Below are 25,714 nucleotides of genomic sequence, written 5' to 3' on the forward strand. Positions count from 1 at the left end.
CGAATCATAACAAAGCGTCCCCCTCAGTGCCAGCAGGGTGATATAAACGTTGATGATTTCAAAAGAAGTTATGTTTGTTTTTCTCAAATAAAATTACGGAAATAATGTTTTATTGATTTTGCATGATCAAGTATCAATAAAAGCAACGTTTTTCATCGTTTGTTATCATTAGAACATCTTATTTTACTTTTATATTAAAATGGGAATTGAAAATGGATGCTCAACATTCAAATGCGTTTTTCTCAAAACGCATGGTTTGTACATGATGCTTTTTGAAATGTTGGCGTCGAAATATGGGTAGCAATTCTCTTCAAAATCGGCCGATCTCGACCTTTTTTGTTTTTTTTCTTTGTATTTTTTTTTGTTTGGCTCAAACTTTGTGGGGACCTTCCCTATGACAAAAGAAGCCATTGTGTGTCATTAATTAACCCATACAAGTCTCCATACAATTTTGACACTGTCCATACAAAAATGGTATGTAAATATTCGAGAATCTGTAACATTTGAAGACATTTTCTGATCAATTAAGAAAAAAAATATCCAGATAAAAATATGTACTAGGATGTAACAAAAATGACTTTTTGGCGGGCATTCAGGGGTTTGTTCCGGTGGGCATACTGAGCCTAAATCCCAATTATGAGCTTGATTGGACGTAACAGGAGCTGGCGCTCCGCCCTTCAATTTTAAATGGGATTTAACCCGTAAAAAAAGTTTTTTTCAAAAATGTCACTTTTTGAGGCATTTTGGCCACCAATGCGTTTACCAAAAACATCACTGGCGTGTAGGCCAGATCCTTGCGCATCTTTTGGTATATATAACATTGAAGTTTGGAGCATTCTGGAGCTCGGTACAGACCTTCAAAGTTTGGCATATTTTCGAAAAATCGGTCCCAGCAAAATCAAATGGCGTCTCGGGCGTCGCGAGGTGCGACGCATATCTTTTTTGCCGGGGCCAATTTTTCGAAAAAATGCCAAACTTTGAAGGTCTGTACCGAGCTCCAGGATGCTCCAAACTTCAATGTTATATATACCAAACGATGCGCAAGGATCTGGCCTACACGCCAGTGATGTTTTTGGTAAACGCATTGGTGGCCAAAATGCCTCAAAAAGTGACATTTTTGAAAAAATCATTTTTTACGGGTTAAATCCCATTTAAAATTGAAGGGCGGAGCGCCAGCTCCTGTTACGTCCAATCAAGCTCATATTTAGGATTTAGGCTCAGTATGCCCACCTGAACAAACCCCTGAATGCCCGCCAAAAAGTCATTTTTGTTACACTCTAATATGTACACAAAAACAATTTTTTTGCCCATTTTTTAATAATTTTTTTTCACAAAATCTCAATTTCCCAAAATCCGTCTTTTTATTTTCGAGATTTTTTGATATGTTTTAGGAGACCAGAACCCGCAACTTTTGAGCTATGAGAAGAATGATCAAAAAACTTGCAACCGAGTTATGAATTTTTGAGAAAGAAAAGGATTTATGGAAAAAAATCAAAGTTTAATATATAAATATAAAGAAATAGCCACCGAAAGTCTGGTTTTAGCGAAATATTTGCAGTTATTCGATTTTTAAAAATAGTGACCATTTGTGAAAATATTTTTTTTTTGAAAAGTTCAGAAAATAGTAGATGCAGGCCAAGGGCGAATGATGCTGATGATACCTCTTCAGTTGACGCTTAGGCGAGGAACATCCTGGAAGGAGCGTCACTGACTACGTCCGTAGTCCTGTTAGATCATTTTTGATCAAGACAGTATAGCTCTGGTTCCTTGCAAGTGTCCTATTTTTTTACCTCCACGTTGGCTTGGTTTTCATGATGACCTAGCTGGTGGCCTGTGGAAACGGATCGTAAACCTTTGACCACCGCGGGTCAAAGTCGAGACGGCTTAAAGAAAGGGGCGCGACAATGTGGGAAAGGGAAGTAATTTGTGATTGTAGACGGTATTGTTTTGATTTGCAGTATGTTGAGTCAACTGCTGTGGATGTACCTGAAACATCGCACAACGGGGTTTCCCTTCTTTCCATTTCAGCTACCACCTATCTTCTGTTTATTTTGTTTCACTGATTTTCTAACGCGGCTTCTATTTACTATCCTCTATTTGATTTCGATTTTTCTCATTTGATTCACTTATTTCTCAACGCTTTTCCATTCTATTTTACCAATTGATGCTTCTGCAACAAACTGTCTGTTTTCCCTTAATTTGGCAGCGATGTCAATTTTGTTTATCTTTATTTATCTATTTGAATATTTTTTCATCTGCCCTATAAATTGCACTTAATACAATCTAAGCTTGTTTGTTACCTCTATTTATTAAATATTGTAAATTTCTTTATCTACTTCATAAATTACTATCTTTCTTTTACTATTGATTCTTCAAATAGTATATTTCTTTCACTGTCCATTGTTTTCAATCTTCACCCTTTTCTTCAAACAAATGAAAAAAAATGGAAATGATCAAAGAATTAACACAAATATTACTATTGTACTTTTGAAAAACTTTTATAAAATGCTTAGGACCAAAAATTGTAACAAAACACCGCGACAAAAGAAATAGCAACATATAAACACGACTAAACACTAGGAAAGCTTTCAGTAGAAAACAAAACACAGTAAATAACAATTAGTTTTTGAATTCAAACTAAAAATAAAACAGTTTTTGCTTTAATGAATGTTGTTAGGCACACTTTAAATGGTTAGGCGCTTATACTTACATCAAACCCTACTTAATGTACCACTCCCGGCCGAGTTAAAATGCGTAACCGGAAAAGAAGGTGTGCATGCCTGGCACGAACACTCAAAGCGTGTTCTAGCGTGTTGCTCGTACTGACTCAGAGCAAGGGTGAGATGTAGGTGTAAGGGCAGTGCGTGTTCGTCGGGAACCTAGTGCATAAGATCGGTCAAGGCCCGTTCTTACACTGAAAATTGCGAATTGTGAAAAGTTCAGAAAATAGTAGATTTTATCAGTTGATTTTTTTTTTCTAGAGCATGTTGCGTAAATTAAAACTTGTTGTTTAATTTTCACATTGAGAGCATAATTTAAGTAAAGTTTAGACATCACCATCGTGTTTCTGAGATAATTTTACAAATGTTTTATTATTGGGATCAATGTTTATTGTTAGTTCACGAAATATTTAATTTTGAATAATAATTCCCGAAAAATTCTCTAGCAAACGTGCGAAGGAGCAAAATCCTACCTGGTTTTACCGACGCGCGACCATGGTTAAGGTAAAATTGCCATAGTTTTAGCTAAATTTGAAACTTTGGGTTGGTGTCCAAAACGGTTTGGACGAAAATCGAGATTCTTGCTTGTTTTGATGGAATCAACAGTCCCACAACGGACAATTTTATGAAGTTGTGTGAGTTGATGTACATGCAATAAAAATGTATTTTTCTCTTTTAATTAAGAGGCGAATGCACAAATCGTGTAAAACCTCCATAATAATAAAAAAAACAGTCCCACCCAAGGTCCCACCTTTGGTCCCACCAAATTTAAGCTTGATCAGAAAAAGTTGATTTTAGTTTTGCATTTTTTTGCGCACACTTGAGGATGAATGAATGTTGAAAATTCTTATATTTGAGAGGAAATCAGTGTATCTGAAACACAAAAACAAAATCAAACTTAAAGCCTTGATTTTTTTTTTTTTTTGCGATGGCCTAAGCTTGTAGCTGAAAGAACAGATATTGAAAAAAACCCATAACTCGATTTCAAACATTTTGAATTCAGGTCCCCATTTAAACTTCATGCGCAAGATATTAAAAAAAAAGTTTTTGTATAATAGCTGCTGTTATTCAAGGGACTCAAGGGACTTATAGTTTAAGTAAAAACATAAAAATTGAAAAATCACATGAAACAGGTCAAACTGGTCAATCAACTTAATTCGTTCAGGCCTAAATTTGTTTAAAAAATAGTTAGTAACTAGAAAATTTGTGTGAAATCATCCGAAACTTATAAGCTGGTTTGGTAAATTTGGATTTGTGGGCCATGGCCCAAAAAGCATGAAACCATAAATATTTTAAAAAAAATCCATAACTTGTTGGAGATCGGATGAAGGACGATACGTCACAAGTAATAAAATCTGTAACAAAACCTACAATATGAATTATAAAAACAAAGAAGTTTATTTAAATACATTTTGTTTAGGGGTTCATTTTTTCTTAGATACTTATAGTATACTCCCTAAATCAACCGACACCTCTGCTCCACTATCACTACCGCAATTCCGTGAGAGGGAGAATCACGACCGGCACTTTGAGCCTTTCGCTCTTTCACTCTCTCTGCGGACTGGAATCTATACTATAGCTCTAGTATACTAAGCGGCAAGAGTTTACTAACGATTCTCAGTCTCTGCGAAGTGAAAATGTTTGAATGTGTGAAAAAATGTGGGGGGTGAATCGAACAGCAACAGCTTCAGGGTAGGTTTGACTTGGCTCAGAGCCCAAAGTGGGTGGCGACTGCCCCGTTCGATCGCCCATCGCCGACGGAGGGTGGTTGGAAAATTAGGCGGTTCTCTCGTGCATCTCATTGAGGAATTTTTTTTCCCTTCCAGTTTGAAGCGCAGAATGAGACGGGGTCATTCTCGGGTCGGCTAGATGACAACGGTATGCGCATATTTGGAAAAAGCCTGAATATGGATGCGTCCGGTTTTGCGATGGAAACAGTACGAGCGGCTTAAACCGGTACTATCTTGCCGCTCGTAAGTTCAATCCATCAGTTTGACAAGCTGGCGGGACTTTGCCATGACTGGTTGGCCGTTGTGAGGGGATTTTCCTGTAGTACTAATCAAGATGATTAGAATTTATGACATTATTGGACATGATCTGACCGTGACACGAAACAATATACTGTTAGAAAAACTCAAACAGTGCAAGATTTTGAAGAAGTGTTTTAGAAAATAACTGGAAAATATTTAAGAAACATCCTACATTTTATTCTGATGTGTCTTATTTTTCAAGCAAATCGTGGTCTACTTCAGTTGTATATATGCTTTTATTAACGTAAATTTATGTTTTTAGGTTTGGAGACAAAAAAAAAGAAATGAATAGATTTTTTAATTGATTCTGATTTATTTGAAAATATTGACCTAATTTCAAAACTATTTTAGCTTTAAATTTTAAGGCCATTACCAGAGGCGCCGACTAGTCCAAAATGTTGGGGGGGCACGGTTGTTTTCCGAAATCGTTAGGTGAGAGTGGTGATTTGATGTTTAAGTTTATTGTATATCACAAATTTTACCAATTTGAATATTACGATGTGATACGAGTTTGTTTCATCCGGAATCCATTTTTTTTTAAAGATAATTTATTAAAACGTGATTGAGAATGTTTATTGGGGGATTTTTTTATATGTTTGGAAGGCGAATTCCTTCTAATTGGCATATTCTCACTTATTTTCCAGAAGTAACAGTCAATAATAAAAATGATCAGGAATTTAAAATTCAACAACACAAATATTCTAAAAATGAAAACAAAAGTAAAAAGCAAAAATTTAGAACTTTAGAAATTGGAAAATACACATTAAAAAAACAACATTTTTTCAAGTCTGCAATTAAGAAAAAAAATAACAGAAAAAATAAACATTCCAAAATTTAAAAAAAAGTTCAAAAAACTCTAGGGTTAAAGAAAACTCATGGCTTAAAAAATTTTTGAAATCAAAAGTAGAAATTCAGAAATTTAAAAAATCTGAAATTTGGAAATTACAAAAAAATCAATGTTTAAAAAAATCGAAAATTTAACATCAATTATTTTGTTAAGAATTTAAGAATTTAAGAATTTAAGAATTTAAGAATTTAAGAATTTAAGAATTTAAGAATTTAAGAATTTAAGAATTTAAGAATTTAAGAATTTAAGAATTTAAGAATTTAAGAATAAAAGAATAACCAAAAAGATACACAAACAGTTTTCAATAAAATCAAAAAAAGCATTATGACAATTTGATACGACCAAAAATTTGCAATTTTTTAAAATGAAATCAAGAAAAAAATTACCTAAAATTACTCCAAAAAAATATCAAATTTATCATTATTTTTTTAACGTAAAGATGTCAAAAAATGACCGTTTTGAAAAGTGTTTCAGTTCATTTTCGCTAAATCCTCATCTACAATGGCAAATCGTAGAATGTTGCGTCTGAAAACTTGATGATTGTTTTGGCAAGAGTTTGCGTAAGTTTGCTCTTGTATACTAAGCTTGCTGGTTTTCCTACCTAGTTAGCATAAGAGAGCGCAGTAGTATAGATGAAACGTTGTCGATTTAGAAAACAACAAATGTTTTTGAACTATTTTACAGATTCGCTTACAAGAATTCTATCCAATTCCAATTCAGTTTTAAATATTATTTTCAATTATTTCTGTGATTTTTTTTGTAATATTAAAAATAAGAATATTTTTCTTCCAAAATTTCTGGGGGGCACAATGTATGGGCTGCCCCCCCTGCCCAATTTTAAGGGGGGCAAAAAGTACCGTGCCCCCCCAGAGTCGGCGCCCCTGGCCATTACTTTTAACATAAAATTTGAGTTCTGCTACCAATTAATTTTAGTCAATTTTGAATAGCAATAATGCTTATTAAATGACAAAATGCATTTTTTCAATATGACATCACCGCCATTTAGACTGTTATTTTGGATTTTAAATTTCTTAATCACTTTAGAGTAGTTGCAGAATAGTAGTTTATGCAACAAGTTGCAAAAAGAGGATTTTTTCAGCACGAGTCGTACATTTATCCAACGAGGTTCACCGAGTTGGATAAATACGAAGAGTGCAGAAAAAATCAAGTTTTGCAACGAGTTCCATACAACATTTTTTGCAATTTCGAAAATCACCCATTGAGTGAAATTTTAAGCCTAATTTTCATATATTTTGTCAATAAATCGTTTAAATAAAAAAAAAATTGAAAAGTGTTACTTTTCGAAACAAGTGCTGAAAAGTTCCACTTTTCAGCACCCATTTCAGTGCTGAAAAGTAGAACTTTTCAGCATTTATTTTGAAAAGTGTAGCTATTCGATTTTGCTATTTTTGGTACAGAAAAGTAGGCTATTTCGTCGTTCAAGAATGACAGGAAAAGTAAGTAGTTTCACGACGGAATTGCAAAAAATTTATTAAATCCACCATTAACATGATTTTAAACCACCACAGAAAGTTTCATGAAGATATTTCATGATTAAAGTAAGTTACAGACGATTTAAGCTAAATATTTTGCCATGCGCTAACTATCTGTCATAATTTCTGAACGTTTTTCTCTAAACACCGAGTTGATTTACGGGTGCCACGATATCTCAAAATTGGATGGACCAGATTGGCTGAATTTTGAGGTGAAGACTCTTTAAAAAAATACAAAAATCAAAAACTGATTTTTTATATGAAATCAAAAAAATATTTTTATCTTTTTTTAAATAAACTATTTGAACCGTGGTGTAGGGGTAAGCGTGGTTGCCTCTCACCCAGTCGGCTTGGGTTCGATCCCAGAAGGTCCCGGTGGCAAATTTTGAGACGAAATTTGTCTGATCACGCCTTCCGTCGGACGGGAAGTAAATGTTGGTCCCGGACTAACCTAGATGTTAGGTCGATAGCTCAGTCCAGGTGTAGGAATCGTCTCCCTGGGTCCTGCCTTGGTGGAGTCGCTGGTAGGCAGTTGGACTCACAATCCAAAGGTCGTCAGTTTGAATCCCGGGGTGGATGGAAGCTAAGGTGTAAAAAGAGGTTTGCAATTGCCTCTACAATCAAGCCTTCGGACACCTAGTTTCGAGTAGGAATCTCGCAATCGAGAACGCCAAGGCAAAGCTTGATTTGATTTTTTTTTGAAAATCGACCTTCGTCAAGCACGCGGAACCGGTTTAACGAGTCTTCACCAAAATTTTGAGCCGATTTGGTCAAGGCAGTGACGAGAAACCCGTTTTTGAACCTGCTAACTGCTAACGCTATATTTCGGCAATAATGCAACCAAATGTCTCCAAATTTGTTTTGTTAATTGATTAAAATGTATACTGTAATAACCTGAAAACAGATTTAAAACAAGTTTAAGTGTGTGCTAATACCAACCTCTGACATTATTTCCGATTTACATATATGGGGGTTACAGCACAACAACCAAAAATAGGAAATCGATAAAATGTTTTTTCGTGATTCGATTGTCCGAAGTGAAACTGGACTTTATTACCAAATTTTGAACTTTTCGGCCACAGATCAGAAGAAGACATAACTTAAATATTTATTTTTGTAAACTCATATATATTAAGCCAATTTTCGGTTAGGGTATATAAATAAAATATATAAAGCATTTTGAGATTGTTTTTACTTCAAATGTTTTCATAACTCCGTGCCATGGCAACCGATTTTTGGTGACTTGGACGCAAACAAAAGGTGATTAGTTTGCCTTTCAAGAAATAGCTGAGGTACGTTCCAGAGATTTATATTTTTTTAAATAAATAAAAAACAGTTTTTTTTAATTTATCGCAGTTGTAGTGACAAAAAGCATTTTTTTTCGTTCTCGTTATTTTGTCGTTTTTGCGCGCGTCGAAAAAATCATATATATATATACAGCAATTCCCCACGAAAACAGCATGGAAAAAAACAAAAGTGCTCGGATCGGGCTCAAAATTTTTCTGGGGGTTCCCTGGCCGAAATAATTAGACCCGTATTTTTTTGTTTGGCCATTAGGGTGACCTACGGAGTATTAGGGTGGTCTGAAAAATGGCGATTTTCGTCGATTTTCGCAAAAACCACTTTTTTGAAAAATCATAACTCCTCGCCATTTTAACCGATTTCAATTGTCTTATACGCAAATGAAAGGTGATAAGTTGGCCTTTCAAAGAAAAATAGTAAGAAGTTTCAAAAATGTAGCCTAACATATGAAAAGGTCGAATGAAACTTTAAAATGCCGTTTTGACGGTGTCTGGACCAAAGAGCCTATGTCTGGAAATATTTTTATCGGATTCCCCGGACATTTTTACATAACATACCAAAAAATGGGAGGAGTTCATTAACAGGATTTCGAGATATGAGTTTTTGAAAATAAAATCCGTGTTTTTTGACGCGCCGCGCGCAAAAACCGGAGAATGACGAAATTGGCAAAAAATCAACTTTTTTCACTAAAACGGCGATAACTTTAAAATTTCAGCGATGACCTATAGATGTTATGGTACCAAAATTTTTGTATTTAAAAGACGCAACTTTTGGTACCCAGACATGTATAGGTCATCGCTGAAATTTTAAAGTTATCGCAGTTTTAGTGAAAAAAGTTGATTTTTTGCCGATTTCGTCATTTTCCGGTTTTTGCGCGCGGCGCGTCGAAAAACACGGATTTTATTTTCAAAAAATCATATCTCGGAATCCTGTTAATGAACTCCTCCTATTTTTTAGTATTTTATGTAAAAATGTCCGGGGAATCCGATAAAAATATTTCCAGACATAGGCTCTTTGGTCCAGACACCGTCAAAACGGCATTTTAATGTTTCATACGCCTTTTTCATATGTTAGGCAAGATTTTTGAAACTTTTTGATATTTTTCTTTGAAAGGCCAACTTATCACCTTTCATTTGCGTATAAGACAATTGAAATCGGTTGAAATGACGAGGAGTAATGATTTTTCGAAAAAAGTGGTTTTTGCGAAAATCGACGAAAATGGCCATTTTTTAGACCACCCTAACACGGCGTAGGTCACCCTAATGGCCAAACAAAAAAATACGGGTCGAATTATTTCGGCCAGGGAACCCTCAGAAAAATTTTGAGCCCGATCCGAGCACTTTTGTTTTTTTCCATGCTGTTTTCGTGGGGAATTGCTGTATATATATATATATATATATATATATATATATATATATATATATATAGAACGGACGGATCGATTTTTTTATATTATGTGCAATTTTCTGAGGAATCAGTAACAATTATTTCCAGACGTTTTCAAATGGTTTTCAATTTTTTTCTTAAAAGGCAAATAAACACCTATTTTTGCGTCCGGAGTTATGATTTTTTGAAAAAAGTGTTTTTTTTTTCCAAAATTTACCAAAAATACTTGTTTTTGAGAACACCCTAGCACGATGTAGGTCACCCTAACGGCCAAACAAAATTAATACGGGTCTAATTATTTTGGCCAAGGAAACCCCAGAAAAATGTTAAGAGGCAATATTTGTAAATATTGCTCGGTTTGTTCTAGAGGTCGTATCGAGGTGCTCCGATTTGGATGAAACTTTCAGCGTTTGTTTGTCTATACATGAGATGAACTCATGCCAAATATGAGCCCTCTACGACAAAGCGAAGTGGGGTAAAACGGACTTCGAAGTTTGAGGTCAAAAAAACACAAAAAATCTTAAAATTGCTCGCATTTCCGTAAAACTTCATCAATTCCAACTCTCTTAGATGCATTCGAAAGGTCTTTTGAAGCACTTTAAAATGTGCTATAGACATCCAGGATTGGTTCGAATTTTTCTCTTAGCTTTTGCGAATTACTGTTAAAAATTGATTTTTTTTAAACCTTAATATCTTTTTGCAACAGCCTCCAACACCCATACTCCCATAGATCAAATGATAGGTAATTACATGGACTATAAGCCTACGGTGTTAACTTTTTGGCCAATCGCAGTTTTTCTCATAGTTTTTCGATTTTTCTAGAACAAACATTTTACAACGTTAGTGTTTGCCCTGCAGGCCAAGAAGACGGCACTTTTTGGTCTCAATTTTGTCATATTTGGAATCCTCGGACAATTTCACGTAAGTTAGATGTATTGGAGTTGTAATTTAGATTTAAAAAATAATTAAATAAAACATTTTTGAAAAAAGAAATAGATCTTATTTACCCTGTGATCAATACGTTAAATGCTGTATCAAGTAGGCGAAAACCTGTTTTACCTCTAATCCAACAAATTGTTAAAAAATATTTTAATTCATTCTAAATGGCAATTTTTTCCAATCAAATTTAAAACTCCAATACTGCTAACTTACGTGAAATTGTCCGAGGATTCCGAATATGACAAAATTGAGACCAAAAAGTGCCGATATGGCGGCCTACAGGGTAAAAACTAACGTTGTAAAATGTTTGTTCTAGAAAAATCGAAAAACTATGAGAAAAACTGCGATTGGCCAAAAAGTTAACACCATAGGCTTATAGTCCATGTAATTACCTATCTTTTGACCTATGGGAGTATGGGTGTTGGAGGCTGTTGGAAAAAGATATTAAGGTTTTAAAAAAACCCATTTTTGACAGTAATTTGCAAAAGCTAAGAGAAATATTCGAACTGATCCTGGATGTCTATAGCACATTTTGAAGTGCTTCAAAAGACCTTTCGAATGCATCTAAGAGAGTTGGAATTGATGAAGTTTTACGGAAATGCGAGCAATTTTAAGATTTTTTGTGTTTTTTCGACCTCAAACTTCGAAGCCCGTTTTACCCCACTTCCCTTTGTCGTAGAGGGCTCATATTTGGCATGAGTTCATCTCATGTATAGATAAACAAACGCTGAAAGTTTTATCCAAATCGGAGCACCTCGATACGACCTGTTACACATTGGTGAAAAACTCGCTCTTAAGCCCGATTACAGAACTTTTTTTTCGGTTTATGCTCTTCTCAAATTAAATTACTGGATAACGAGTTTTTTTTTCTGAAACATGGCAAAATCAATTCCTTTTTCAGTTTGAGCTGTTCATTTGTGTTTTTGATTCGATTGATAAAAAAATTGGACATATGTTAAAACATTCAAACGTTTTTGTCCTGGATCTAAACCTGCGATTTTCGAAAATTCTCTAGTGAGTCTTTAACATTATTTCAAGATATTTTACTAAAAGTGTTATTTTAATCATTTTTATGTATTTTTTACTGTGCACATTTCAATTATACGCCACATCCCAGAGATCCTGGATCGATAACCTTACTTCGCCCAAACTAATTAATCAAATTCCGCGATTGTCATCGATACGATTCCATAGTGCTGCTGCTCAACTTTCTTTCGCGTTAAACCATTTATCTCCGGCTGCTTCTGGTCCAGCAAAACGAACGACCGTCAGGACAGGCCAGGCCCCAAGCAAGCATCAGATAACCAAATTTGTCCACAGATGATTATCTGATCCCGAATCTGCGCGGCGCTCTCCTGCGGTCGTCGCACGACGGGGCACACAAACAGACCAAAACCGGGTGGAAACAAACCAATAAAACTGTCCAAATAAGTTGTCCAAGTGGGAAAAATTCGGAATAAATTGCTTATTTATTGTCGTTCTCGGGCAAGAATGTCTCGCGATGAGACAGTTTTTGCTTTTTTTTTTTTGGCCGGGTGTCCTGTCCAGAGTGGTGCATGCTCCTCCCGAATGTATCCTGGTGGGTTCCGGAGGTCACCGCCGTTTACCAGCCAAGGCGTGGCGCCACGCCACGAACCAAGCTAATTTATGGAATTGTTTGCATATTTTGAATTTTTGTTCGCGCGCGTTAATTTCAACTCCTCCGCATTTGGGGTGCTGGCGACAAACAAAAAAAAACGAAAGATCGCGCTCCAGTTTAAATTTAGCCGATGTGTGTGCGCGGATCCGAAAGGATTTGTATTTTTGTACGATGATTTTATTTTTAATGCGTTATGAAAGGAGAAAAATAAACATGCGTTATTAATAAACAGCTCGTAAAGCGGAAAAATGTCTCCAACGAGTGTCAAGGTGTTTTTTTTATATCTCCAAATACTTAATTGCTGAATCATCCACGTGGGGTATTGGCGCCAGGCGAAGAATTTTCGTAATCATATAAATCACACGAAGGTATCCAGTGGATAATGTCCCAAGTAGGAGGACAGAGGTTCTTTGCAAAAATAAATAGGACTAATTTTTAACTACTCAGCTATAAAGGGTTATTCCTTAAAAAAATAAATATATTTTTTAAAAATGTTCCGTTAAAAAGAAAGCAACAAATAATAATGTATCCAAAGTTGTTGACATGAATAGTATTTTAGCTTTTATCAGCATTTTATAATGATATTTTTATAACATTAACTTTCAAGTAATGTGTTCTAACGTTGGTCAAAATATGAGATCGATCCGACCTCTACGGCCAGAGTTAAGCGATAATTCTAGCGGCGATAATCTTATCACCGATAATGGACGAAAACTCATTTTTTAAATCTTTCTAAAATCGACTTAGTTCAACTAAATCTTGTTAAATTATTTTAGTAAATGTAGTATTACATTGTAGTAAGTTTCAAATTATAAATACTCAAAATTGTTCACAAAAGACCGTATTTTTTCGAATTTACGCAAATATTCATAATTTGCAGCGAAATTTGGTAAGCTTTTTTACTTTATTAGATTTTATTTTGTAAAATACTAAAATTTTCACAAAATACCGTATTTTCTCGAAAGTACTAAAATTTTCAAAATTTGCAATATGCGTATCAACGAAGCTAATTTTGTTATGCATTTTCGCATTATTTGATTTTTTTTTGTATTTTTCGAAAATACTCAAATTTTTTAAATTTGCAATATGGGTATCAAACGAAGCGGATTTTTCTATGCATGTTCACTATGATGTAACAAAAATGACTTTTTGGCCGGCATTCAGGGGTTTGTTCGGTGGGCATACTGAGCCCAAATCCCAAATATAAGCTTGATTGGACGTAACAGGAGCTGGCGCTCCGCCCTTTAATTTTAAATGGGATTTAACCCGTAAAAATACCTCCGGAGTGCTCCAAACTTCAATGTTATATATACCAAAAGATGCGCAAGGATCTGGCCTACACGCCAGTTATGTTTTTGGTAAACGCATTGGTGGCCAAAGTGCCTCAAAAATAGTCATTTTTGTAAAAAGTATCAAACGAAGCGAAATTTTGTATGCCTTTTTACTTTATTAGAGTTTGTTTTGGAAAATACTAAAATTTCACAAAATACCGTATTTTTCGAAAAAAAACTCAAATTTTCGAAATTTGCAATGCTAATATATGGGTACCAAACGAAGCAAAATTTTTTATGCATGTTCACATTTTTAGAGTTTTTTTTTCGGAAATACTAAACACGGTGTATTTTTCCGAGAACATTAAGAAAAAAAAAAATCGGTAAGTCTGATATTTGGCACCATGAAAGAAGGGCTCTTTCCCGACATTTTGCGGGGTCCGGCGAAATATTTCGTCGGGGGGTCTAGAGCAACTTTTTTTTTTGAAGATTTTTTTTCGATTTTATAGGATTTTTCTTCAGAAAAGTCGATAGAAATCGATGGGTTCATGTTTATATCCATCAAATTTCTTATGAATGTGCCTCAAGAGACTCTAAATTACAAATTTGACCTCAAATCATCCATTAGTGGACCCTTTTCCTATACACTCAAACCCCGATGGTTTGACACCAACTGTTGTCAAACGAACGGGGTCACTTTTTAGTTTGACATCCCTTTTACACGGAGTTCACACACACTACCAAACGTTTGTTTAGATAGTGTGCGTGAGCGCCGTGTAAAAAGTGACAGTTTGTCACTTTTTAGTTTGACATTGACCAACCAACAAACTAAAAAAGTGTCAAATGAAAAAGTGACCAACCACCGGGGGTTGAGTGTAGTGGACCCTCTGAAGGGTTTTTGATGAAAAATTCAATAAAATCCCAAATTCAAGCGTGTTTTTGTCTGCAAATCTTTTATTTGGCATATCTAGCATCATTTAAAACAATGTTGACTGACATTGAATTGTCCTTTTTGCCAAAATAAGTGTTTTAAGTTCGACTTCTGAAATCAGCCATGGCCACTAGCATTTTCACAACAAACAGCATTTCAATTTTATGATTGAATTAACTATCCAATCATTTTTTGACTGGTTATTTACCTTCAGTAAGTCGAAATAATGTAAGTTTAATTAACTATACTTAAATAAAGCGAAGAACTGCTCATTTTCAAGCAAAAATTAGGGGGGTCCAATATAGGAAATTGAAAATCCTAACTTTTCCAAAAGTGGACCCCTGTTAATTTAACCTTCAAAAATGAAGAAAACTGTGTATTTAAGCAAAAGTTTCTCTTAAACATGCAATAAATGCTTGTTGTTATCAACCTTATTGCATATTTTTTCAATTATGAGTATAAATATAGCTGTTTTTTTTTTGTGGCAAATGGGCAGTATTCATGATTGCTGAGAGTCGCAGGACTCTCGCCCTTTGCTATTAGTAAGTATCCAGCAAAGCAAAGGGTATAGCATGCATTTGATACTGTCAACTCCCATTCGGCTGTGTTCTCGTCGCTGTCATGTTGTAAACTGGAGCCGAGGGAGGTCCTGTTGTGAATTCTAGTTGGAGGTGGTCCGAAGATCATTGAAGAAGGTAGAATTCGCCATCACCCAAGACACGAAGGCACGAAGGATAGACCATGTCTTGGAGGGTGAAAGGATGATAAGATTTAGTGATAATACCACAATTTAATATTTGTCTTTCTCTCTTATTTCAGACAAAATGTCTGGTCCGAATCCAAGGTGTTGCAGAAATCTTCCACTATACAAAATGGGGTCTTCCTTCTATCATTTCCTGTATTTTGAAAAAGGTGATGTGCCGAATGTGGACATATAGTTTATCACACTTACTCCATATGGTGTGAACGTGAAATGCTGTATGTTTGCAATTGGTGCATTGGCTATTTTCAAAACAAGCTAGATTTTTCCTATTATTTTAAGATAAAATTTAGTAAAATCTATCCATCTATTTATTTTGCTATTGCTATAACTTGTCCCTTACCTCACAAACTTTAACTACTCTATTCTTCAATCTTGGAATCGCAATACATTATTGTAGAAATGTAACTGCTGAAAAAAATGGGTAAGAAATTTGGGCATAACTGTTATTAATATGATTAAAGGTACGTTCAATCTGTTATTATATATATTAACTATTCTAGTTTGTTTGTCCTGTCCCATATTTCACAACTTCAGTTGTTTTCTTGTAAACTTCTCGTTACAAGTTGGTAGTTCTGTCTAGTTGCAAAATAAGGTTTCTTTATTCTTTCTTTCTGTGTTAGTCTGTTATTCAATGTTCGATTTTATTTTACATTGTACTTATCCCATTTTTTCTCTTTTTCTCTTTCATGTACCTTGCGAGCATACGATGACCGAAAAAGTCATTGTATCAGCCAACAGTGTGTATTTCACAGTGAAAAGATAATCATGTCCAAAATTAAAGTAGACAAAGCCGCAAAACAGAACAAGTATTTTTATAAGTGCGTGAATAACAATCGGTCGTTGAAGCTCAAAAAAATGTGAGAACGATATCGCGCCGTGGTTCAGTGATAATAAAGCGAAGAAAGTAGACGACGATTCCGCATGAAGATTATAGCGGAAATTATGTGTTAATTGCACAATGGATGAAGGTTTGAAGTTGACACTATCAAAAGGGAATGGTAAGATGCAAAAGTAATATTGCTAGGTTTGATAGTGTCAAAAGGTAAGATCAAGGAATAAGGATTATATGAAACTATATTGTCATAATTATTGTATTCACTTGAAATTCTATCCGCTTTCTACCCCCAATGTGTCCTGCACTGGGGGTGCCTGGGGTAACTTCGAGTTGACCTGGGCCGCCCGAGGAATTATGTCGTAGGTGGCTCGTGTACAGGTTCACTCACCTCTCCTCGCGGCAAGGTTTTCCGTAGGTCTACACTCGAACATGCAACATGGGACAGCATGAATCTTCAGCTGAAGCCGGACGAATGTATTCCGAAATTACAGAATTACAGAATTACAGAATTATGAGTATAAATATAGCTGTTTTCATGTTCAAAGTATCAAAAATGCTGAAACCGTAAGAATTTATAATTAATAAAAAACTGTAGTTGATTGTTCTTAACTGAAGCATCATAATCAAAACTTGAAATGATATTTTATAATAATAAATCAATAAAAAATTTTTTTTGAAAATAAACATGCGTAGTTTTATCAGCAGCTGTAAACAAATCTATTGTTTTGTTTCGGTCAACTATTTATGTAATTTATGTGGAAAAATGTGCATCAAAATTACTTTTTTTATAATTTTGATGTTTATAGTTGCTTTTGATACGTTTTCTTTGACCTTTTTTTCAATTGGCTATTTTTCTGCTGAAAAACAAATTACTGATGAAAAAAAAAAGTCAAAATTGTTTAAAAAACTTCAGATTTCATTGTTTTGTACAAAGGGTTATGAAAAAGTACGACCAAAAAAAAATTCTTTTTTTCTTTTTTTTTATTTTACATAAAAAAACCAGCAACAGATTGACCGGATACAAATTCTGTCACCACGCAGCATACACTAGGAAGAGAGAGACAAAAACGAGAGAAAGAGAAAAAGAGCACGTTGTCTCGTTCGTGCGGCTGCTTGAGTGGTGCTCATTTTCCGTTCGTTTCGTCTCCGTGTTTACGTTCATCGACCGTCGCCAAGCAATGACGATCATGGTAGGCGTTGTGTGTCAGCGATCAAATATCGTTCTGGGAAATGATCACTGACAGAAAGTTTTATCGAATATCGAGCAGTCCCGATCAGTGATAGATCCCTTTTCAAGCATTGATCGCTACTTATAGAAAAGATTGTTTTACAACCTTGGGTTTTAAATGTTTTTGTTGTTCTGTTCATTTTAATAGCTGTTTCAGTTCTGCATTTATACTTATCAAATGCTACAAATTCACGAAAAGCACAATGTCCCGGCTGGGAACCCCTGGTGTTGACTTATAAACAACCGAAATTTGACACCAGGTCACCCACCGGTGGCAGGCAGCAGAAACCGCCCGACACATCCGCCATGGCGCCTCGACTCTGCGGGACGCTCGAAAACAACAGGATCTTGCTACCGGAGTTGAGCAAAAGTTGCGTGCGAAACACACATGCGTGCAACGGTGCAATAAATTAGGGTGGCGTACAACAGTCACCGAGGAGAATGCACCGCGAAAAAACAACAACAAAATAACATGTGTCTCTTGATGGTTGATACTGTTTCTTTTTGTTGGTATGTTAATTTGCAGAATGGGGAAAGAATTGGTTTTTTAACAATTAAAGAAAAAAAAATGTACGAGCAATAAGTTATCTCCCTGCGGTCAACAGTCGTAATTCAACAAATTACGTTGCACTTGATCCCTCGCTCGAAAATCAAATTTCCACCGCATTTTCCAAATTCCAACGGTCCCTTCGTCATCGGTTGAGCGCGCGCGCGGCGGCTCGGGTTGAAAACAACTCTCCGCCTCAAGTGGACTCAAATCACATGATTTGCTTTCGCGCGCGAATTTCACCACCACGTTATTATCAGAGCTGCCGACGACGACGTCACCACATTTTTTCGGAACGGATCAATCAACGGATCGATAGGAAATTCCAGATCTGGCTCGTCGCGAGAATGTTAAGCGCGAGCTGCTTGAATCTTGAGGGCGCGCGGAATGAGTGCAATATTTGTGGCTGAAAATGGACTTTCTTTCGTGTTAATGGAAACCGATTTTTGCACGGAGCAAAGTATTTTGCAAAAGAACATAGGCTTTTTATTATTATCTTGTATTAATAACACTAGTTTTTTATTACATAAACCGTTTGTTCTGTTTATTGTGTCTACCAATTTATCATGTATTTTAAATTTTACGGGAAATTAAAACAATGATCAGTTGAAGCTAAAACTGGTGCCAATTAGAAAAAAAAAACTAAACTGCACAATAACGACAGAACAAAAACCAAGTAAATTGGGAAAATGCCGATTCGGTAGCATTTCAGAGTTGTTTAATTTTCCCATATTGTTTCTTCCTGCAATGCCAATTGTGATTGTTCATCAACGAGAGTAAGAGGACTAGGAAGATTAGTCGTGTGGTTTCATATGTTGTGATTTCCATTATTTATCTCTGTGTGTGTAGTGTTGATTATACAAACAAAAAATCCTAGCTTCTAAGCGCTATAGTCTCATGACGCGTGTGTGTTTTTTCGACTAATAGCCAACAATGGTGGAGACAATAATTTGCAATGCATACACCCTTTACGCTGTTTTAAAAACAAATTTATTTGTTCACGGTTTGTACAGCTGGGCGTACAAAATTTTAACCACACTCCAAAGCTCTTATCACTCTAACCTGCCAATTTTCTCCGCCGCACTACTTTTCAAAGTACTTGGAACAGTTGGGAAACCGTTTCGCGTCGTAGTTGGGATCTTTGGCTAACCGTTCGCGCACGCTGGCCCGCATCGCCTCGCAGTACGAGCTGTGAAGGGCCGCGTCGTCCGCTATCGTGCTGGAAAACTCACTGAGGCTACTTGGGAAACCTCCGGCGACTCCGCTTCCACCGGCGGCGGCGGCCACAGCAGATGCCGGTACCACCGAGGCCGGATTGATGCCGGCGCCGTGAAACGCTTCCCGAACGTTGTCCGCAATCAGCGAGGGAACGTCCGACGGGGGTTTCGTTTCGGCTATCAGCTTGCGGCGCTTGGACGACATCCCGGAGATGTACGCGTCCGTGAAGGGTCCCTGGGGGTTCTGGTGAAGGAAAAAAAAGAAAGAAGCGCTGCAACACAAAGCTCCGAAAGCGATCATTCTACCATTCCGCCTACCTGTCGTCTTTGGCGGGCAATGTCCCGGGTGATGACCGGAAGCCAGTTCTGCGGCAAATGGGCGTGCCACTGTTCGGAACCGACCGCCACCGAGGGCAGGTCCTCTTCGTCGGCCAGTGGCGGTGGAACCTGGGGGTCAACAACCGCCAACGGAACGGTCATCGTTACGTCGTCACTGTTGGTGGTGGTGCGTGATGCCGGAGGAGCGGAACCAGGTGGAGCGGTCGTCGGAGCAGCGGATGGAGCGGCCGCCACTACCCGCACCGTCGAGGGTGTCGATCCGGACGTGACGGGGCCAGCCGAAATGACGATCGCGGCGCACTGGTCCAGGTTGACGATGTTTGGCGGTTCGATGGAGATGGAAATTTCCGCAATGTCCGACACGAGCTCCGGCGTAGTCGAGGATTCCGTGTCGTCCACCTCCATGGGCTGTCGAAGAGAGAGAGACAGTTGATCCAAGGTTGTATTATTGTGGTTCAAAAACGATATTTCCATCGTTATTGCACTGCCGTTCTACGCATAATTGTCCCATGTTCAAAAAAGTGCAACTGAGAAATACGCGTTTGAAATTTTTCAACCGATTTCTGTGTTTCTTCGCATAGCTGTCCCGGGGGTCCCTATTCGCCCCAATTGTCTCTAATCATCCTGGGTAACATTTGATCACCCTTATGTGTAATTCTCTTGCTAAACACCTGGTAAACATGACAAAATGATTCGAAAAACTGTTGATTCCGTGATGAAAAATACTTGGTGGAACAATTATGCGTAGAAATGCAACGGTGATATGTTTTAAGCAAAGTACGAAGATCGGAAGGAACGATGTCAAGAAAAGTTTAGCAGTCATTTTCTGATCCCCCATAAACAGTAGAGAGTTTGAGCGCGTTTAACGAAGCGCGAGCTCATGTTTCTTTGGGGAAAAAATGAAATATTAAAAATATTTAAAAAAATCTAAAATCTAAAATAAAATAAATCCAAAAACTGATTTTAAATACTTAAGAAATCAATAATTTAAAATTTCCGAAAATAGAAAAACGAAAATCAGACATTCTAATATTAAAAAAAAAAACTCAAATTTTAAAACATTAAAATTTAAATATCTGGAGTGTTTTTTGAAAAGGTCCAATCAACCAAATCTTCAGTTTTTGCTTTTTGAGTGTTTTATAACACCCCTGACTCAAGGCGGTTTCAAAAACACCCAAAATGCAAAAACTGGAAATTTGGTTTATTGGACCTTTTCAAAAAAAAACTCCAGATATCTTTGATTTTAAATCTCTAAGAACATTGAATTTAAAAAAAATCAAATTCACAAATAATTTTTTTTATTTTCAAACTCTTGAAAATATGATTCTTCAATTCTAAGATTCTTAAAAACCAAAATTTGCATGTTTTGAAATTTTAAATTTTCTAAACATTAAACATTCTAATATTTAAAATTTAAACATTTCTAATTTCCTAAATTCTTTGACTAATATATGCTGCCATCTCAAATTACAGAAAATCATATAACTTAGGATCATGTTTGGAGTCATATTTTAGAATAGATATCCAAATTTTGAGAAAGATACAATTTTCGTGATTTTATTATCCAAAGCAAAATTTTGACAAGCTTCTGAAATTTGTTTTTTTTTTATATTTTAAGCTTTAATTGCTGTAATTTCGGAATTTGGGAAATATATTTGTTGTGCTTTCTAGTCCAAAATATACCAACACACTCAACGATTTTTTTTACATGGCAGCTGCGGGTTTATTTGCATCAGATTTGTTATCTCTGTTTTTTGTCATGCGACTTCTGTTTTTTTTTTTTTTTGACTGGCCTCCCGATATGTCTGTCAACATATTTCGCAGGGCTGTGAAAGCTCGAGCTCGATCATAGTTTGCATCAGGATACTGTGACTTCTTTATTTTTGAGATAAATTGTAAATATTTTTTTACTGAGCCTAGAAAGCCTTATAACAAATTTCTATGTTTCTGCTTTTTAAAGCTTATAGAATTTCAACTGGTTTAATTAAAAAAATCAGGCAAAAAACTTTTGAACCTTAAATATTTTTAATTATAAAATTTTGCATATTTGTTATTTTGAAATATGCAATTCTCCACGAAATCGGCCGATTTCACGCATGTTGATTTATTGGAGTTTTTTTTGGCTGAAAATTTCAGGGGGCCTACCCCATGGTCAAAACAAAATTGGAACACGGAAAAATATTTTTTACCGATTTTTTTCATAACTTTTTTCACAAAATATTCAATTTCCAAAAAATCATACATTTCATTTTTGATTTTTTTTGTATGTTTCTGGGAACAAAAAAAATGCATCTTTTGAATTGTGTTTTTTGGAAAAATATAAATTTTACTCGAAATATTTTTTTTTTGGTTTAGTAACTAAACTGTTTTTCTATAAAATTAAATTTACAATCGAAAAGTACTAACAGATTATTTGATAAAACTCACAATTTTCAAGATATAGCTACTGAATGTTTAATTTTATCTGTTTTTTAAGTTTTTCGATTTATTAAAATAGTGTTCATGATTGCCCACATCCAAAAATATTTTTTTTGAAAAGGTTGGAAAAAAATCCAATAAAATTGCCTAAAAGACAACAAAGATTGATTTTTTTTTAAATTAAATTTGAATCAAATCTAACATCTTAAAAGGAGGTTATATTGAAACCTTTTTGGAATTGAAAAAATATTTTTTATTTCGAAAAGATCATTGTGTCTTTTATAGAAAAAAAATCTGGAAAAATCGGCAAGTCTGATATGAATTTTGCAGTTAGACTATAAAACATGTCACAAAATCGCATATAAACGACGATTTAACAACATTAAAGAAGGGCTCATACGAGCACTTCCAGCTCAAATCAGGAATTTTTGTGGTACTTTTGTACCCGACCCTCTCCGATTTCAATGAAACTTTGTAGACATGTTATCTTGGGCCTATATAAGCCATTTTTGTGTATATGGAGCCAATAGTACTCGAAAATAACATTTGAGAAGGGCGTAAGGTATTTGAATATTTTTGTATTTTGTAATTTAAAAATTACTGTATCTCGAAGCCGTTGCGTCGTATCAAAAAGTGGTCAAAGACAAACTTGTAGGAAATTGGACAGGCTTTCTGAAAAAAAATACACTGAAATAAAAATACACGCCAAATCTATGAGATTTTTTGATTTGGGGAAACTTATGGGAAATTGGACGAGCTTTCCGGGAAAAATATTTACGAGACTGAAAAACCAAGTCTGTCATATAGAAATTGCCAAAAACCACAAAAAAAAACCGATTTTTCAACATTTTTATTTTTAAAACCGCTGTATCTTCCCAAGGATTGGACATAGGTCAATGGTTAACATGGAGACTTTTATGTAAAATTGTCTGGAAAATCGATCCCCACTACTGGTTTTTAAAAATTTAGACGTTAAGACCACTTTTCAAAAAAAAAAAACAGTTTTAATAAATGATTTTTGTATTTTTTTAGGAGAGACATACCATCCTGCATTTTTCGTGAGTCTTTTTGTAACATTTTAGGTTATTTCCTAAAAAAATTTGAACAAAAAAAAATCGTGACATCACCTTTAAATTTAAGTTTTAGACTTAAAAATCAAAAAATCTCATTGATGTGGCGTGTATGTTTGTTTCAGTGTATTTTTTTCAGAAAGCCCGTTCAATTTCCTACAAGTTTGTCTTAGACCACTTTTTGATACGACGCAACGCCTTCGAGATACAGTAATTTTTAAATTACAAAATACAAAAATATTTAAATACCATGCGCCCTTCTCAAATGTTATTTTCGAGTATTATTGGCTTTTTTTTTGTAGAGCCTTATGACCACTGCGACCAATTATAGGAATATTGGCTCCATATTCACAAAAATGGCTTATATAGGCCTAGAATAACATGTCTACAAAGTTTCATTGAAATCTGAAAGGGTCGAGTACAAAAGTACCAGAAAAAATCCTGATTTGAGCTGGAATTGCTCATACATTATGTCCAGTCCCGCCCGTGTGGATCAATCGGACCGCGCACTGGACTCACAATCCAGAGGTCGCTGGTTCGAATCCCGCGGCGGGCGCTCTAAAATTCTTTGTGTAAATATGGGTATTCGGCGCCGTCGCTCCGTGTCATACTTTCATACACTTAGGAGCCCAGGGCGGCGAAGCCCTTGTAGATAAAAGGAAGACACTAGTGGTTGGTACTAGCAATGGTGGCCGACAGCTATAAAGTCAACTTCGTTTTTCGTTTATGTTCAAAAAGGGATACAAACGTGATTGTTTTTGCAATTTAGACTAGTTTTGAAAGCGACAAGTTTTTTTTAAATAAAGAAATTTTGAAATACAATTGAGAATTTCACACTGAAATCGTAACACAAAGATATCTGTTCCAAATTTAAGGTCGTTTGATATCCATATTGCGTGAACGTAGCCCAGTTATGATAAAAATATGGTACTAAGACAAAATCGTTGGACGATAACACTATCGATATCGTTTAACAACGTTGTAATTGAAAACGTTCGTTTTCCCGTCACGTCATCTCACCCAACTTACACTGGGTCCCCGATTGGCGCCGCTGCTCTGCTCGCCCGGCGGCCGACTCCGAATCACCAAAAACTCCTGAATCTCCTGCTGGTCGTGGTGACCGGAGCGGTCCAGCTGTCGGTGGATCGCCGGCAGAAACAGTCGCAGCAGCTCCGGCGCAACGCTGCTCGTGTCCGGCGTGCCAAACACGGCAATGTTGAACAGCTCCCGCGAGAAAGACTCGGCGTTCACGGCGCCAACGCCCACCACCAGGATCATGAAGAAGCGCCGCACGAACGTGATGAGGAAGCGCAGCAAACGCACCCCAAACTGCTGCGAACTGTCCTCGCGGATCAGGTTCATACAGAACGGGACCGAACGGCGGATCAGGTTCTCGAAGGAGGCCCGCGTGTCGTAGTCCGGTAGGTCGTACCGGGACACGAGCGCGAGGATCGGCTCCAGCTGCTGGATCAGCGCGTTCATGGCCTGCAATTTGAACGGGGTGGTAAATTGGCAAGCTGCAGGGATTCAGCGACAAACTAGGTCTTACGTTCGGCATGGTGCCCTCGCTGATGGGTTCGCCGTTGAACAGCGTCTGGACGACGTACGTCTGCAGCGAGTCACGTATCCGGTTCAGCGTGTTCGGGTTGGGCACGATCTGCTCAAAATCGGCCAGCGTGAACTGACTGCCAAACAGGTTGAACGGTAGCGATGCCAGCGATTCCGAGGGTGCTGCAAAAGATCGACAGGTTTTTTTTTTAGTTTTAGTCAATTTCATCATCTAGTTACAGTGACTCACGCGCACTCGGTTGACCGCCGGAAGCCGGAGTCGTTCCACTGCTGCTGCTGTTGCTATTGTTCGCGGTGCGCACCGTGATCGTTTCCGGACCGCGGTCACCATTCTCGCGAATGTGATGACTGTTGCACGGGAGGAACCTGCACCCAAAATAAAAGAAAGAAACGGAGAAAGTCAAAACCTCGGGGGATCATCCTTGGTTGAGCGTGGGACCTGTCAAACCTGTCGAACGAGGACAGCATGTTGGCCGGAATGGGGCGCACCTGGCGGATGTGCGCCGGCGGAATGCTGTGCACGTGGGGCCGCGCCGTTGATCGCGTCTGGGTGGACGTCGTCGGCAGCGTGACCGTCGCGAATCGGGACTGCGTGCCGTCGTTGCCACCGCTGTTGGTGTTGGTCGAAGTGTTGTTGGTCATCGTGGGGTTCGGCTGGGGTCCACCAGCGCCTCCGCTCGCACCCGTTGATGCCGTTGTCGTTGCTGCTGCTGCAGTGCCACTTCCCGAAGATGCTGCGGCGGCGGCGGCGGCACCACTGGCTGGAGGATTTCCACCTGCGTTGATCTGGACGTGGATGTCGGCGTGGATTGGGGCGGCGTTCACAACGGCCTGGATTAGGCGAGCCATTTGCATTTGGGCGTTGTTGTTGTTGCTGGCATTGGTGGCAGACGCGTTGGTAGCTGAAAGTAGGATTGAGAGGTTTTATCAAAATTTGAACTATGCACGGGCATTTAATTTAGGTATTGCTCTCGAGAAGCAACACTGCTGCTGCTAAACGGTCAGTACGTTGGTCCTAAGAATAAGCACTAACAGGGTGTAAAATAGATTTGCTTAATAGAATATTTCGCTCAGGGTTTCCAATTATCAAAAATTGCGTTTAATCGAGTAATTTGTTTAAGCAATTCAATTTAAAATTTTACGAAAACTGGAAGTGGCTTTAATTTGTAC

General features: G+C 37.0%; 1 protein-coding gene across 4 annotated transcripts in view; it reads right to left on the reverse strand.

Moving 5' to 3' along the window:
• Positions 1-18,392: 18,392 nt before the first annotated feature.
• LOC120413439 (large proline-rich protein BAG6) overlaps positions 18,393-25,714 on the reverse strand; it is a 30,276-nt gene continuing 22,954 nt past the window's right edge. For 3 of the 4 annotated variants that reach the window (XM_052709501.1, XM_039574254.2, XM_039574256.2), the window contains 6 exons: positions 24,984-25,446; positions 24,774-24,910; positions 24,525-24,706; positions 24,005-24,460; positions 19,467-19,895; positions 18,393-19,392 (listed from right to left, as the gene is read on the reverse strand). In XM_052709501.1, coding sequence (XP_052565461.1) covers positions 19,015-19,392; positions 19,467-19,895; positions 24,005-24,460; positions 24,525-24,706; positions 24,774-24,910; positions 24,984-25,446 — 2,045 coding nt within the window. In that variant the 3' untranslated portion in view covers positions 18,393-19,014. The remainder of the gene's footprint in view (positions 19,393-19,466; positions 19,896-24,004; positions 24,461-24,524; positions 24,707-24,773; positions 24,911-24,983; positions 25,447-25,714) is intronic. The other variant, XM_039574255.2, reaches the window with a different exon arrangement.

This window comes from Culex pipiens, chromosome 3, assembly GCF_016801865.2.
Source record: "Culex pipiens pallens isolate TS chromosome 3, TS_CPP_V2, whole genome shotgun sequence".
In the NCBI taxonomy this organism is placed as follows: domain Eukaryota; kingdom Metazoa; phylum Arthropoda; class Insecta; order Diptera; family Culicidae; genus Culex; species Culex pipiens.